The 16410-nt window shown below is 41.7% G+C and overlaps 1 protein-coding gene across 1 annotated transcript in view; it reads right to left on the reverse strand.

Moving 5' to 3' along the window:
• The window catches only part of GALNT18 (polypeptide N-acetylgalactosaminyltransferase 18), a 345921-nt gene that overhangs the window by 58821 nt on the left and 270690 nt on the right, over positions 1-16410 (reverse strand). Inside the window, exon 7 of the mRNA XM_049781017.1 lies at positions 3473-3658. Within this exon, the coding sequence (XP_049636974.1) occupies positions 3473-3658 (186 nt within the window). The remainder of the gene's footprint in view (positions 1-3472; positions 3659-16410) is intronic.

Consider the following 16410-nt stretch of genomic DNA (forward strand, 5'->3'; position numbering starts at 1 on the left):
ATTATGTGCAGTACAGAAGATTCATTGGTTAATAAGCATTAGACAATGTTCCTGCTTGTGCTAGGCATGGTGACTTAAATATGAATAACAATCAGTCCTCAGGGATCTAGAGTCTGATAGGGTGGTTATCAACCCTGCATGGACATTAAATCTTTGAAGAACTTTCCAAAAAATTGATGCTCAGTTCCCTGCCAACAAAACTAAGTTATAATCGTTGGGATAGAGCCTAAGTAATTTTAAAATTTAGCCAGATCTGAAAGTTACTGGTCCAATGAGTGTGTGTGTGGTGTGTGAAAGAGAAAGAGAAAGAGACAGGCAGGCAGACATAGAGATAGGCACAGAAGTTTTATGAAATAGTGCTTTTTCACAGGGTGATGAAGTGATGACAGAGACAGGTACAAAAGGGGTATGTTCCCAGCTGAGTCACTAGATTTGAGTTTAAAAAGAGAGAAAGTGGCATGGGCAGATCCTGGGGACTAGGTATATAGTAGAGAATTTGAAATATGACTGAGTGAGAAAACACAGAGGAAAACTATAGGATGCTGTGAAGTCCCATTGTTGACCAGTGGACACAAACTACAAACCAGGAATGGCAAGGGTTAGGGTTAGAGTGGTGGGTTGAGGGGAGGTAGGAAAACTTGAGATTTGTGTAAAATACCAGACTTGTTATTTGATCTGGAGCTGAGTAAAGAGTCATGTAATAATTTTTTAAAGATGACAATGGCATCTGTTGAGTTTTAAGTTAATTGAGTAATGTGGAGGATGGATATGGGGGCATTATAAGTTGATTCAGGAAAACCAGCCACAGCTTGATGCAGAGAAAGAAAAGATGATTGAAGTCAGCCATGAGTGAACTTAGGGTTGGAAAGGAGAGGGTGATAACCCAGGGCCTAGGATGAGGACTGAGATTTAGTGAGGAGAATATAGTAGGATGTGCAGTTCACATTCATATGTCTTGGAATAAGATAAAATCATGAACTGAGACAGAGAATAGAACAGAAGCTTAGTTTTGATTAAACATAGGTTCAAGTGTCTGGGGCATCAGCCTGCATAGAAATTGCTCAGTTGGTAGTGCAGGGTGGGAAGCCTAAAACTAAGCAGATGGGGTATTTCAGGTGTTAATCAGGAAGTCATCAACAATAAGGTGGTCACAGAAACTAAGGCAATATAGGTCTGGCTGGGAAGATGGTATATAATTAGAGCATAAGCCATGGACATGGCCCTGGAATATAGGTGCATGGAGAAGGGAATAAAGGAGAGCCTTTTAGGAGGGAGTTGAACAAACTGGGAGTCAGAAGAAGAATAGAGTCCATTCTGGGGGGTGCAGCATTACAAATCCAAGAGGTCAGTTGCCAGGAAAAGGTGGGGTCCTGTAGGAGGGATCCTTTGTTATTATCCATTGAATTAGGCATTAGGAGGCCCAAGGTAACTTTGTCCAAAGCATGTTCCATGATGTTAGCATTTTGAGAAGTGGATTGAAAAGTAACTGCTTGGAATCAAAAGTTTTTAAGAGGTACAAGAGGAGTTTAAGAGAAGAAGAAAATGGGTTAAATTGAAATATGAAGTTTCGGGGCAGGAGAGATAGCATGGAGGTAAGGCAATTGTCTTGCATGCAGAAGGAGGGTGATTCAAATCCTGGCATCCCATATGGTCACCAAGCCTTCCAGGGGCTATTTCTGAGCATAGAGCCAGAAATAGCCCCTGAGAGCTGTCAAGTGTGACCCAAAAACCAAAAAAAAGTAGAAAAAAAAAAAAAGAAAGATGAAGTTTCCTTATCATTCCAGCTTTCATCCTGGAATTCCATTAGCCACACCCTAACCTTCAATTCACTTGAAATAGCTCCCTTAGGAGTCAGAGACAGACATTACTGTATCATTTTCCAATTACTTGCTCTCCATTTATTTGGGTTTTCCATTCATTTCAATGCCTGAAAGCTTCAATGAAGGGTTCAGGCTAGAAGGTGTGCAACTTCCATTACAGAGAGAAGTGGGAGAGCATGCTTAGGGCAGTGACAGTCTTTGTGATGAGCCTGGGAATCTCCATGATGCACCCGCAGTTCCTGGGAAATTTACATTTTGCTAACACAGAACACCCACAGTAGAACTCAGCATCCTGCCTGGAACACTGTGATTCACCGCCCACATTGCAGATGGGTCTGCAAGGCACCACCGTTTCCCTAGAAACACTCCCACTATCAGGGACATAGCTCGAGTTGGTTCATAGGTTTGTCCACACTCTGATACACATCCATATATTTGGGCACCTGATGCTTCTACCCAAATGCTGAAAACTGCAATTTGTGAGACTAAATTCTCAGTCTCAGTTCCCTCCCCACAGTGATTGTGCTGGGAGGGTGGGTGAGCCCTGAAAACTCCTGCCCACCGCATTTTCATCTTCCTCACTCTGCTAACTCAGTGGAGAGATCTGGAAGCAAGCCTAAGTATGGAAACTTGACACTCTGATCAATCATTTCCCTATTAGGAAGACAGAACTGAGGCTTTCTAAAAGGAGTCCCAAAGGGAAGTCATGGTCTTGAGAGGAAACCAGGAGGTCATGCTGTCAATGGCCCAGTCTTGAATATTGCTGTCTAAGCAGTAATCACCTAGCTAACAGGCTGAAAAGCAAGTTGAGATCACTTGGCTGGCATCTGTTAGCTTCTCTCAACTCAGTGGTCCAAAGTCACTTCCATATGATACATACCCAAACTGAATACTACTACTAAAGAAGCAGAACTCTTTCCCTGGCACTTGTTTTTGTTTAATTTTTGAAGTTGCAGGTATAGAACTCAGCACTTCACAAATACAAGGAAGGCACTCTATCACTGAGACATATTCCCAGCCACTCTTGGAATGTCTTACCTAAGACAGTGACTGGCAGAATAAAGGACAGTTTACAGGTAAGAATGAGGTTCTACAAAGGTTAATAGAAGACTATCAGTGTCTTCTATCATCTCTCATCTCCTGAGGGTCTCAGTGAAAGGATAAACAATCCCATGCAGGGTCTCAAGAAAGTCCAAAGGTTATGGGCATTCCTTATAGCTCTGGCCAATTCTTTGATGTAGTGAATCCTCACTACAGAGAAATTAAGGTGGAGTTTGTGAATCTGGGTCCTTACTGCTTTATCTATTACCCAGGGCATTGGCTTCTCTAGTGGTCAAGAGACTGAGACATCAAAAAAAAAAAAAAAGTCTGGCATTCAATCTCTGGTAGGATTTCTCATCTGCATTGAAGACACAGGGTATCCAGGGAAGCCCTCTTTCATGCAGACTGCAAAGGGGTGGTGTAGGGAAAGGGCCAGGATAAGCCTTTGCTATCAGTCTTTTCTCCTTCACATGGGGCATCTTCTGCTGTTGAGGTTCCTCCACTCTAGCATATTTAACAGGACTATGACCCACAGAGAGAAGACTTTAGATATATGCTGAATTTTTCTCACCATCCTTCCACCCAAAAACCAACCCCACAGGGCTTCTTACCTCTTGGGGTATGTTCCATGCCATGTAGACATGACTTTTAAACTCATCCATCCAGACTTCTGCCACCCTCAGTGCATTCCTGCGAACATGGGCTGTGAGATCCTCAGTATAGGGTTTGTGGGCCCGCTCAATATGGGCAATTCTCGAACAGGGCAGAACTTCCACACTACCGCCACACTGCCACACCTGTAGAAGACACAGAGACCTTTGTCAGACACAGACCCCTACCCAAAACTCAGTATGAGTACTGATGAACCCTTCCATTCACATCTTGTTTCTCTGGATCTCTGTTAGTAAAGATCTGTGCCTTGTTTTTACTCTAGTCAGAGGAGACTACTGAATTCATAATTTGTGTTTTATATTTTGTTGTTGTTTTGCATTTATGCACTTTTTCTCTCTCAACTCCTTCCATTTTTCCAAGGAAGAGAAGGTATATCATGTAACCAAATATTTCCTAATATGGGTGATTTTGCCTGCAGGGGACTCTGGAACAATGTAGTTTTGAAGTAATTTGGGGAAGTTTCTTTCTGATAGCATTAAGAAGACAGATTCCCAGGGCTGGAGCCGTGGTGTGGACCACTCCATCTGCTTTGCTGGCACTAGTTTAGGATGGACTGCAGTTCAATCCCCTGGTGTCCCATATGATCCCCCAAGCCAGGAATGATTTCTGAGTGCATAGACAGGAATAACCCCTGAGCATCACCAGGTGTGCCCCCCTTAAAAAAGGAAGGTAGATTCCCATGGGAAACTTCTGTAAAGAGTTATGTAAATAAAATAAGTTTTGAAACTTCTGATGCAAATCTGCATTTTCCTTGATCATGGAGGAGAAGCTGGCAAAAACATTGTTGACAACAGATCAGTATGTATACCAACAGCAATGCTACTTTCAAATAGATCACTTGAATCTGCATAGGATGAATGATCATCATGGGGACAAAGACAGGTACCTCTCTTTCCTCAGGTTTTTCTGGGTTCCAGTTTTGCTAAAACCCATAATAAGTGCACCCTAAAGAAGAGGTAGTGCAAAATTTCTCTTAGGGGTTGGAGATATGATAGCATAGTGGTTAACTCACTAACCTTACATATAGCCCACCCAAGTTCAATCCCTGGTATCCCAAATGGTCCCCTGAGTACACTTAGAATAATCCTTGAGCACAAAACCAGGACACCTGAGCAAAGACAGGTGTTGCCCCAAATCAAAACAAACAAAAATGCTTCTTACAGATCTTGCTGAGTAGGGGCTGAAAATGAATGAGAATCTAATTTTGGAGGAATAAAGAGATATTTCCCTTTTATCATGGGCATGAAGGGCCAGTATCTGCATCACTTGTTCCAAACATTTTAGTTACTCTGAACTTGGAATGGTTTGGAACATGCACATCCTTTTGTGCCTTTGTTTTACCTGATCTATTTGTAATTGTAGAACAGCCTTTTCATTCTTTCTTCAGCTGCCAAAACCTTTCAAGATCATAGTCATATGGTTCCTGTGCTATGGAATCTTTGCTGAATTCCTGGGCAGAGCAAATAATTCCTTTGTTGGTCCTACCAATTCTAGTTATCACAACTACCATTCTTGTAGCCACTTTCCCTCCAAAATTTCATTCATTTCTATTACTGACACCTTTCAAGTGTCTAGTACCCATGAATACTTTTCAATATGAGTGAATGAGTAAGCAAATAATATTTAATCCGTTAATTTCTGATACTTAACAATACAAAAATCATCTGAAATATTTGATCCAAATGAAAGAAGGAGGTTTCTGAGGAAATAATCAAGCTCTTTGGGTGAAAGTAGTGGATGCATGGCAGGTGCTATCAATTAGACAATGTGGCCAATGATGTTCATGTGTAGAACATGCCTCTGTTAATAACTATAGCTCTTGATCCAAGATAGCTTTAGTTTTAGTTCAGTTACTCTGGTTGAGTTCTTTTCTACCCCTTCCCTACTAGCTGCTTCCTACCATAAAGTTGGTCTCCATCAGCTTAGAGATATAAGGCAGTTAGCTTATTTTTTTCTTTGTTTTTTTGGGTCACACCCGGCAGCACTCAGGGGTCACTCCTGACTTGATGCTCAGAAATTGCCCCCGGCAGGCTTGGGGGACATAAGGGATGCCGTCCTTGTGCATGCAAGGCAAACATGCTACCTCCATGCTATCTCTCTGGCCCCAAGGCAGTTAGCTTATTTATCAATTTTCAAGCTTGTCTTGCAATTAACTTATGATTTGAGGCCAATGGAAAGGAAGCAAACATTCCCAGAGTTTCTATGCTGAGCATGTACTGCCTAGGGGAGGGAAAGATGGTAGTTATGAGCAAATGGTGTTGAAACAGACTATTGGAATGCCCGTTCTGTCTTATATTGGCTATGTGATATGGGCAATCCAATGATCTCATTATGCCTCATTTCAGATGGATATCATAATAGTACTTATTTTGTGAGGTTGTTGACAATATTAGCATGATTTGGTACAATATGCTTAGAGAAATGCCTGGTACAAAAATCATTGATCAGAGGCTGAAGTAATAGTACAGTAGGTATGGCACTTACTTTGCATGAGGCTATTCAAGGGACCAGGAGTGATCTCTGAGCACAAAGCAGAAGTCAGCCTCCACCCAAATAAACAAAAACAAATAAGCTTCTGATTAGTCTAAGCTCCCACTAAACAAACTGCAGAATCTTCAGAATAATTGCTGAAGTCACTGTTACTGTCACAGGAGCACATGAGGCACATGCGGCAATTGAGACTGAAGGCTGTCCCTTGCCCTGAACCACATAGTTGCCACTGAGACCAAAGATCTATCTGGATGAATAGCCTATGCTAGCCAGTGGCCTGTGCTTGAGAAGTAGATCCCTCACACAGAGTAGTCAGGGAGTCATTGCAAGCCTTCTGGGACTTGCACCTTCATTTTCATGCCCTATACATTCTGGGGACCCTGCTGATTTCCAATTCACTCAGTCCTGATTTTCAATGAAAGTCTGTAAATGCGTTATTGATGGAACAAAGAGTCTGGGTAATTATTCTTTTGGCAACTGGGATGGAGGCTATTACTTGACATATTTCAGCAACACAACACAAAACATGATTCCTAACAAAGCTCTTTTATTTCAAGACCTGTTTCTCACAGATCCTGTTCAATTTCACCTTAGAGTGGGTGCATCTGCAATGCTGATACTCATACCCTTAAATCCTACAGGAAAATAAAAAGAAGTCAATATAAGGCATGCTGAGCTCTGGCAGTGGGATCACATCCCCAGTCCTCCTCCAAGCCCACCCCAGTGCACTGATTGTCATCATTCACTTTCCTGTTGGTCTTCTGATATGTAAGGTGCTTCAGCCACATGAATTGGGGATGGAGGACAGGAGGGCTTTCAAGCCCTTCTTAGGGAGCTGGAGGCCACTCTCAGTGAGTATCAGTCAATCAGATGTTGATTTAATGCTAGAGCCCAAAGAAACAGTGCTGCTTACGTCTTGCAATGCTGGAGATAACCCAGATGGTACCCTGCAGTGCTCAGGCTTCAGGGCTGCAGCCAGTGATGCGGTGATGCAGGGATAAGACCTGGATCAGTATATGCAAAGGTACACAGTCTAATCCCTGGACTATTTCCCCTGCCCCTAACAAAATGTTTTTTAACTCCCCCATGCTCACAAAGCTGGGCTAGCTTCTAGACTTTTGCACTTGCCTGTACATACAGCTCCACTATTCTGCATCCCCTGATTTCTCTTTCAGGTATCAGCTTAGTAGCATGTCCCTGTCCTACAAGGTTATCCGACCTCCTATTCATTGTGCCACTTGCCTTGTCTTGCCCATCTTTCACTTTTGTATGTTCAATGCTCCTTTGTTAAAATATTCTCTATGCTCCTTACTAAGTTCTCCTCCCCACAGGCACTTAAAGATGGGTTCAGCTTCTTGCAGAAAAATGTTGACAGAATATAGACCATCTGATACTTTAAAGCACAGATCTGGGGACAATGGGATTTAGATTCATGAGGTTGATTTCTATAATGGGTTACCAGAACTTCTTCCCAGCTTCAATGTTGCCCAATTAAAGTGGGAGGGGGAGACAGAGGGCAATTATGCATTTAACCTTGGTGCCTATCTAATGGTGAGTTTTGACAAGAATGATGGGTTGACAAGAAGATCCAAACATTTAAACATCCAAACCATATCTGGCCCAGATGATGTGGTGTGTAGGGAACTTGAATTTCATCTATGAAACTGCATGACCATGTGACTGCATGGTTGTGGGATCAGGAGTTGGGGAACACAGTGTGGAGAGATAAAATCCTCGATCAGTGCCTCTTATTCTTGCTCCTTTTGTTTTTCATTTTTGTAACTTCACATGCAGGAAACAAGAGAACAGAGAACCTGTGGGCCTGGCTAAAGTTCAGCAGACAATGGACAGGCTGCCTGCCAGTGTGGTACACACCAGCACTCCTTGCTAATCTCAAGGTCACCTCTATTCTCCTCCTTCTTTGGAAAAGCTCATTTATGAAAGAGTAATAGCATGGGCTCTGGATATAGCCTTTAGCTCTTGGTTGCTTTTGGTGAGGGAGGGAAGATTCCGTTTTGGCCTGTGTATCCTCCCTCATTTCTGGACCATGTCCAGTGACATTGAAAAAAATAAGAGGGAATCAGTGCTCTCTGATCTCAGTTAATGATGCTTCTGTTGACATCTAACTGGACATCATCACTATAACTAAACTCTTGGACAAAGGCTAGGAGAGGAGACCATAAGTATTTAGAGTCATGGATAATGAAGCCACTTTCCAAAACTTCTGTAGAGGTTTGACAAGCTCCAATGCATGGGCGGCCAACAGAATTCAGGGTAGTGGAGGGGGGTACAAAAGAGGATGCTGAGAAATGATGAGAAATGAAGGCCCTTGGTAAATAAGCAGGAAGGCAGATGCATTCTCAGGACACTAGAAGCAAATACCTGGATGTTGTTTTGTACATAATGGGCATGTGATGTAATTGGGCTCACTATAAGAAAAACTGGTGTTCAATCTTATAGACACTGGAAACAGTGATTGCAAGTAAGCCTCAGATTTGGACATTGTGATTTTCTGGATAATTACTGGACAATATGTTTGCAACTACCCAAAGTTCTTTCCTACCCTTTTCCTGTCTTTGCACCTGCTATTCTTCCCTCGCCCAATCATGTTTCTATTACCCAGCTCAGATATTTCCTCCTATGATTCACCCAGTCAAAATTAGGCCCTCCCATCAACACTTCTGTGCTAACCCCTGCACCTAATTAATACCTACTCACAATACTTCTGTTTATGCCTATTCTTTCTATGTTTGATCCCTGGTCCCCACACTGCCCCCAAAGACAAGGTTTTGAAAGATAAGTGTCATGGTGGACTCATAATCACTGGGCGTGTAACATATATTCAATAAGTTATTTGAGTCAGTTGAGTTCAGCAATCCAAGAGTCCTGGGCATTCACTAACTCTAAAGGAAGTTTTAACTCACTCAGCTGGATCCCTTAATAAAGGCTATAAACATAAAATGTGGCTAGATTTTACTGAATGCAATGACTTCCTTCAAACCCAAGTGGTTTTTCAAGCAACCTCTGACATTTAAGTGTGTACTGCTGCCACTAAAGAGAACTGCTTTAGCTGCAAAGCATAAATTGAGATTGTAAAACCTGGAAGTCACCTGATGAGCTTGGGCAATATCATGTGAGTTGTCTTTGGAGCCATGTAGAGAAAGTCCTAATCTTATCTATGTATTCTTGACTACACTATGGATAGTAGTTACCCAGGGTGTAAAAAAGCCTCATTCACCACTATTTTTCCATAAAGACCCTAATCTCATTACGGTTTCTGCAAAGTTTTAACGTGCCTTTCTTGGGAACTATAGTCAAGTAGTACTGGGGAGAGGGTAGTGTTTTGGAACTGTCTGAATTCTGCCTTGGTTTCACATTAGCCTTTTACTTTTTGTTGCATTCCTCTTATGCATCATGGGTTACCTAAAGGTGGAGGTAGTGATTCCTGGTGTGGAATTGCACATATATTAGATATGTATTTAACCATGTAAGCCCCATCTGCTTGACCCATACATTATACTATGTATGTCAGTTGACTTTTTATTTGGGAAAATGACACCCTGGAAGATCACAGTGGTGCTGATTAAAATTGAAGCCCCACAACACCCTCAGCAAATATAGGCAGAGGTGTTGTTTCCCAGGATAGACAAGGCCTTTTCCTGTCCCAACACTTGCAGAGCTGGGAGCAGCAATACAAGGCCAGAGGAGAGGTCTTCTGTCCTGGGTTTACCACTTAGGTAAAAAAGCCTCTTACCTTTCCTAGATTCTGTTTACACTAATGGCCAAACAGAGAAGCCAGATTCATTAAGGTATTACATATATTCTAATTTTACATTCTATCATACCACATTTCTTGTCAGTACCTACCTCAAATAGTGCCTGCATTTCATACACAACTAAACTAAGATAGGACTTTTAAAAGAGACTCACTGATTGCAAGGTAGTAGGATGTAAAGTGATTGTTTCTCCACCCAAAGACTGGTGTTCACTTAGTCTCTGGAAGAAATAGCATGTGAGTGGACACTCTAGTGTGAAATTCATCTGCAAGCACTGTGTGGAGAAGTATTCTGCAGGTATCCCATGAAATTTATTTTCCCTCTTACTGGTAAAGTTTACTATTAAGTAAAGGATAGTGCGGGGAGTATTCTGGTACTTCACTTCTATACTTGCCAGACATGTTCCACTGAATAAGATCTCATATCCATTCCAATTTTTATCTCCTTATGGCTTTTAATGAGCTCTTTATTCTTGGCAAAACATTCTTCCTTGTTCCCTTAGTCCAGAAAGCCTTCTTCCTTTTCTGCCTCCATCCAAAGCCAACCTGGCCCAGTTCCATGAAATCCATGATTTGTATTATTCATAGGGTCCTGATTTCTTGGCTATGTTGGTTCAATATCTTTTTATATGTAGCTGTCTCTTTTAAGTTGGCTATCAGATGCTGAAAGAAGACAAGAAGTCAACCCAGGAGGTTTGGGGAGGAAGCTGAAGAGGATGGAAGCCAAAGCTGAACATTGAGGCAGGTTGGCCCTGGACCAGACCTTGGACTGCAGAGGCTCTGTGGGGTTAGAAATGCAGGCAAAGACACTGACCCAGGCAGTATGGTGCTTATTCTGTCTGAAAGGCAGAAGTGGTGGGTAGGGAAGCTTTATTTTGTGCCGTAGGCATCTCATTCATTTCACTCTAGAAGTGACTTGTATGGGAATAAGAAGAAAATAGAGGCCAAGTCTGAGCCAGGCAAAAACAGAAGTCAGGTCATGAGTGAACTGTTGTCAAAAGCATGAAAGAGAGGATGAGTGGGATAGAGACAATGTAAAATATGGCATCAATTATCCTCCAAAAATGTTTTTATCTGGGGCTGGAGCAGTGGCTCAAGCTTTAAGGCATCTGCCTTACAAGTGCTAGTCTAGGACGGATCATGGTTTGATCCCCCAGCGTCCCATATGGTCCCCCAAGCCAAGAGCAATTTCTGAGCGCATAGCCAGGAGTAACCCCTGAGCATCAATGGATGCAGCCCCAAAACAAAAACAAACAAAAAATACGCTTTTATGCTTTTATCTCTCATCCTGTCATTCCTTATCTTCTTCAGAACACCTTCCTTAACCCCACAGGCATGGCCTGTGAGAGACAGTCTTTCCTATTTGCTGCATCTCTATGGTTGACCATTTAACTATCCAGTGACAATTCTGATAGAATTCTGAGGGTATATGGGGTTACTGGATTTTTCCTCTATTTTATGGTTGCAAAGGGAAGTCTGATTCTAATTAGAGGAGACCAAACTCTTGTATCTGCCTTTACTAAATTTATGTATTCTCTCACCCTGCAGAGATCAGTCTGGTCCCAATTAAGGGAAGCCTGCAGATTATATATTATCTCAGACCCACACATTTTGTAATTGATCACCTGCCTTGTCATGTATAAACCTAGCCCTTCACATTCCCCTTTATGGCTGTTATATCACTCACCCTTTCATGAGTAAACCTGGCCCTGAACATTTCCCTTTCTAGATGTTTGTTCAGAAGCCTATAAATGTTTATTGATTAATTAGTTAGTTGGTTGGTTTTTGGACCACACCTAGCGGAGCTCAGGGTCCACTCCTGGTTTCTGGACTCAGAAATTGCTCCCAGCAGACTGGGGGGGGGGCATATGGGATGCCAGGAATCAAACTGGCCCCTCCTGGGTTGGCTGTATGCAAGGAAAACACCCTACTGTTGTGCTACCTCTCCAGCCCCTATAAAAGTTTATTTAAAACTCTGAGAGTTGCTTGGTTTGGGGATGAAACTCCACTGATACCACCAGTATCAAATAAATTGGGCTGTGTGTGTGTGTGTGTGTGTGTGTTTGTGTTTGCGTGTGCGCGCTTTACAACCATACCTTTACAGTCATCAGGGCTTAATCCTGTTTTTGCACTCAGAGATCACAGTGGACCATATGGGACAGGGGATCAAATGTAGGTCAGCACAAGTAAGGCAAATGCCTTACTCACTGTACTATCGATACAGCCCTCAACTGGTCTTTTTCTTGTTCCTTCTAGTGTGTATTTGTCTCTTCCCCTTGCTGGGCAATTCCACACACCGTGGGAGTAAAAGAGAGGACACCAGGAAGTCAAGTTAATTTAATTGCTCACTTTAAATCTCACCAAAAAGGTAGCCAGTCAAATAGATGATGGAACTGTTGGGGATGGGAAATAGTAAGTCATAAAAGGAAGCTTCTAGCCAGTAACTTCCTCTTTGACCCGACATGCATTCCTGGAAGAAGGGTAACTATTCTTAGTTCCTTCACCTGTGCCAAGATGAATGGCAGAACAGCAGTTTCTCACTCATATGCACTGGCCATCAAACTAAGAAAGATAAGAAGACAGGGAGCACTGAACTATGGCCCTAAGAAGGCCCAGCAACAAATTATAGATCAGCAAGCTCTACCAAAGGATCACAGACCTATAAATCATACTTTGGACAAACAGCAGGGGACAAGATCAAGTCAACATATGCCAGCAGCATATAGATGGTGCAAGGACTGGCCCTAATCTGGATCAGGCATCAAGGAACAGAAAAGGTAAGGCTATTCACTCATAAAGAGAGTGACATAGATATAGGGGAGAAACCTAGATACCCTACTTAAAATATACAATAAACTAACTTCATAAGAAGTTTTGTATGCAAAACTTTTATATATTTCAAGGGCCCTTGAACTCAGGAATAAATTCATAACAACACTTCATTCAATAGCTTTACTTCCTTTTCTGGAGTCCCCTTCTTTTGCTTCTAGATCCACAACAAACTTTCACAGTATTTGCCATGTTCATTTCTACCCACATTCCATGGCTGCTCTAAGCTTGGTAAAAGGCCTGTCTGCTAAACATTCCCATATCATGATGCTTCCTTTTACATGGAATTTAGGTGAATGTGCATACATAAAATGAGTATTTGAAGGTTAAAGACACTCAAAACAAAGGACAACTGTTTGTCTGCTGCCCACTTAAGGATAGTACTGGGCAGTAATTTAAAAGGCTTTGTGTAGGGGCTGGGGAAATAGAGCAGGTGTCAAGGACTGATGCAGAAGTTCATTTGGATCTCTAGCACCAAATGATAATTTTAGGCATATCCTGGAGGCCCTCCAAGCATAACTGAAGATTCCTGGCACTTAAGAGTCCAAGAAGCATGCCACATTCTCAACCCCTAGCATTGAACTGTCTGATATAATTGTCTGAATATTGCCTGAGTGGTCACCAGGACTTTCCCAAAGAAATCTATTACACTAATATTGTTTATGATTTCTTCACCATTAACCAAAACTATATGTTTCATTTTACCTGTTTTCAAAATGGAAGCACTTTATCTGCATTCTGCATCTAGTTTCTTGCCTCATTTACTTCCCCACAATAGTATTCCACTGTACAAATATGTAGCAGTTTATTTATGCCACCTCCTCCTCGTGATTGACAGATATTTTTTCCATTATTATTATTAGTAGTAGTATTAGTTTTGGGGCCACACCCAGTGACACTCACGAGTTACTCTTGGTTATGTACTCAGAAATCGCTCCTGGCTCAGGCCCGGGCCCTCCAGTATTATTAATACCCAAGGGTAGGCACATCTAAGAGTTAATACTACAGTATTATGAGGAATCTATGAAGCATAAGTTAGACTCACATTCAACTTTCCAAGAGAAAGTAAAACTTCTCCCAAACTTCCCCCAAATTCCTTTCCATTAGCCCACATAAAAATGTGAGATGTTTTATATCCTCACCAATACTTATCACCATTTGCCTTTTTCCAAGTGGTATTCAGGAGGCCACAAGCCCTACTGAAAATTCTCAGCTAACAAAATAGGTGGTTCAACTCAATGACCAGAGGATATAGTACTGCTCAGGCCCTGTGATGCTGGTTAAACTGTACCATCCTGGCAGTGCTGGAGGCCTCCAGAGCTAAATCTGGCAATGCTTGAGGAACACTCAAGCTGAAAATTGAACCTGTATCAACTAGATTCGTACCGTATCTCCTGGCCCCTAACTCTAATTTTTGTCACTCTGAAGGGCCTAAAAGTCAATAGTACTATAGTTTTAACTTGAAATTCCATGACTATGGGTACAATGGACCAGTTTTCCTGTTTGTAAACCTCTGATACCATCCTGTGAGAGAAGACCCTTGCCACCCAGATCATCAGCACTTAGTGAATCCGAGGGCTAAGCATAGGGCTTGGGTTCTGTGTGACATCAAGTACTTGGGAAACTATCTTTCAAGGATAGCCATGTCCTTAAAGTCTAAGGAAAAAAAATTTCAAGACTGATAATGCTTATTCTTTTGTTTTTAGCCCCAGAGGAAAAAACTCCTTGGGTATGCAATTTCCCAAGCCCACTTCTATGATAAACACTGGCAAAGAATTCTCTGAAAAGAATTGCACTGGGAGAAAGATGATGCTTTTTCCTGGAAGGTGTCCCTGAAAGGTCTGATTTGAGGTCAGTTTCTAAAAAACAGTTGCAGCATGCTCCCTGTTTGGAAGGAATGCTTCATAACCATCAGAAGATGCAAGAGGGCTCATCTGGCAGCATTTCAAGGAAAGGCTAGCTGTGCTGGGATGTCTGGAAGCTTTTCTTGATGCAAAAAGTTAAAAGACTGCTTTGTAGGGATTTGAATTTGCTTTTAATAATTGCTCTCCCTTAGGAAACTCAAAGGGAAGGATGGTAGATAGCTCAGCAAACTAGTCCATTGGGATCAAGAGAGCCAGCTTTTCCCAAGTGCTCGCTCACTATAACGAGGGAGATGGACTCTCCTCATACGAATTCCAAAGCACAGCTACATTCATGGCAGCAGTTAGTACAATAGCCAGGACACAGAAACAACCCAAATGCACAACTATGGATGGATGAATCAAGAAGTATAGTATATGTACAGGATGTGAAAAAGTTATAAAATATATACAGGATGGAATACTATGCAGTTCTAAGAAAGAATAGCATGTACTTTGTGGCAATGTGGATGGAACTAGAGGATATTATACTGAGTGAACTCAGTCAGGAGGAAAGGGATACAGAATGAGCTCTCTCATGTGTGGGACTAAAAAAAGCAAAGCAAGGTAGCAATAAAGGACCCAAATCAACACAACAGGAGAACTGAGCCACACAACTGATTCTCTGTGTGTGGATTGGGTAGGAAGGAGTTTAACAGGAAAGGCACTAGGGACCTTGGGAGAAGTAGGTGACATGTGTGATGGAGTAGTGTTAGAAATATATACATCGTTATATATTATGATGGGAAAGACCCATCATTAGCAATATTATAAATCATAGTATCTTAGACAATAAAAAATAAAGGATTACTTTGTAATTTTTATAGTAATTGGGTGCTGTGGAGATAGCCAAAATGAACTCTAAGGACTATAACTTTTATTGTTTGATTAAATGTTTAAAATTTGTATTTTGATAAAATATTAACAGGATTAAAATTATACATATATCTCCCAAATAAAAATAAATTACATTAATTTTGAAAACAATAAAATAAAAAAACAAACGTCTAAATTACTACCTAAAGCAAAGCTTCCCAAAAGAATACCCCACTTTTTAGAAGACTGTGATTGTAAATGGTAAATTAACTGGGCCTTGGTTAAGCATTTATGGTGGGGTTGGGGTGCTGACACAGGTCATTTCCCTGATGAATGCCATGCCACAGGTGTTGGGAGGCCTGATAACTAGCCAGGCTTGAGCCAAGCAACTTTGAAAATAATCTTGGATAGGAATTTGTAATAAGGTTCTGGACCTGGGGAGAAACTAGGTATATGCGAAGTGACAGCTTCATTGCTCAGTGTTCCTTGGAAAGCCATAGCAGCCTGGTATGGGTCAACTATCAGAGAAGAAGTGGTTGAGGCCAGGTTTGCACACAGTAAGGCAACACTCTCCGGGCAGTGTTGACCCTCACTACTTCCTACTGTTTGGGCTGGGGAAGGCTGCAAGTGTCAGCCTGAATTTCTAGAACCAAACTGCCAGAGCACAAGGTTTGAGATAGAAGTCTTAGCTAAGTCCAAAACAAGGCCCCACTGACAAAGATGTTACTGACAAAGGTGTCATATTACAGGTGTTACTGTTAGAGAATGATAGACTTGAATATCAAAAAACCCAACAGCAATTTTCTGAAGTTCAAATATAACCTTTCCCACTCCTTGTCTGAAAGCTTTTTAAGCAGACAAAATTGACCATCCATCAACCTGGAAATGTTTGAAGCCTTCTCTGGTGGGCTAGGTCCCTTTGAATCACTGTGAGAGCCTTCTTCTGTGGACATACTCAAAAAATCTTGGTCTCTCCAGTAGCTATTCAGTGTTGATGTCCTGGACTCTTTCATTTTTACCTTTTATGTGAAAATGAAATATTCATTTAAAATGTTTCCTTTTTCGT

The sequence above is a fragment of the Suncus etruscus genome, chromosome 9, assembly GCF_024139225.1.
Source record: "Suncus etruscus isolate mSunEtr1 chromosome 9, mSunEtr1.pri.cur, whole genome shotgun sequence".
NCBI classification, from domain to species: domain Eukaryota; kingdom Metazoa; phylum Chordata; class Mammalia; order Eulipotyphla; family Soricidae; genus Suncus; species Suncus etruscus.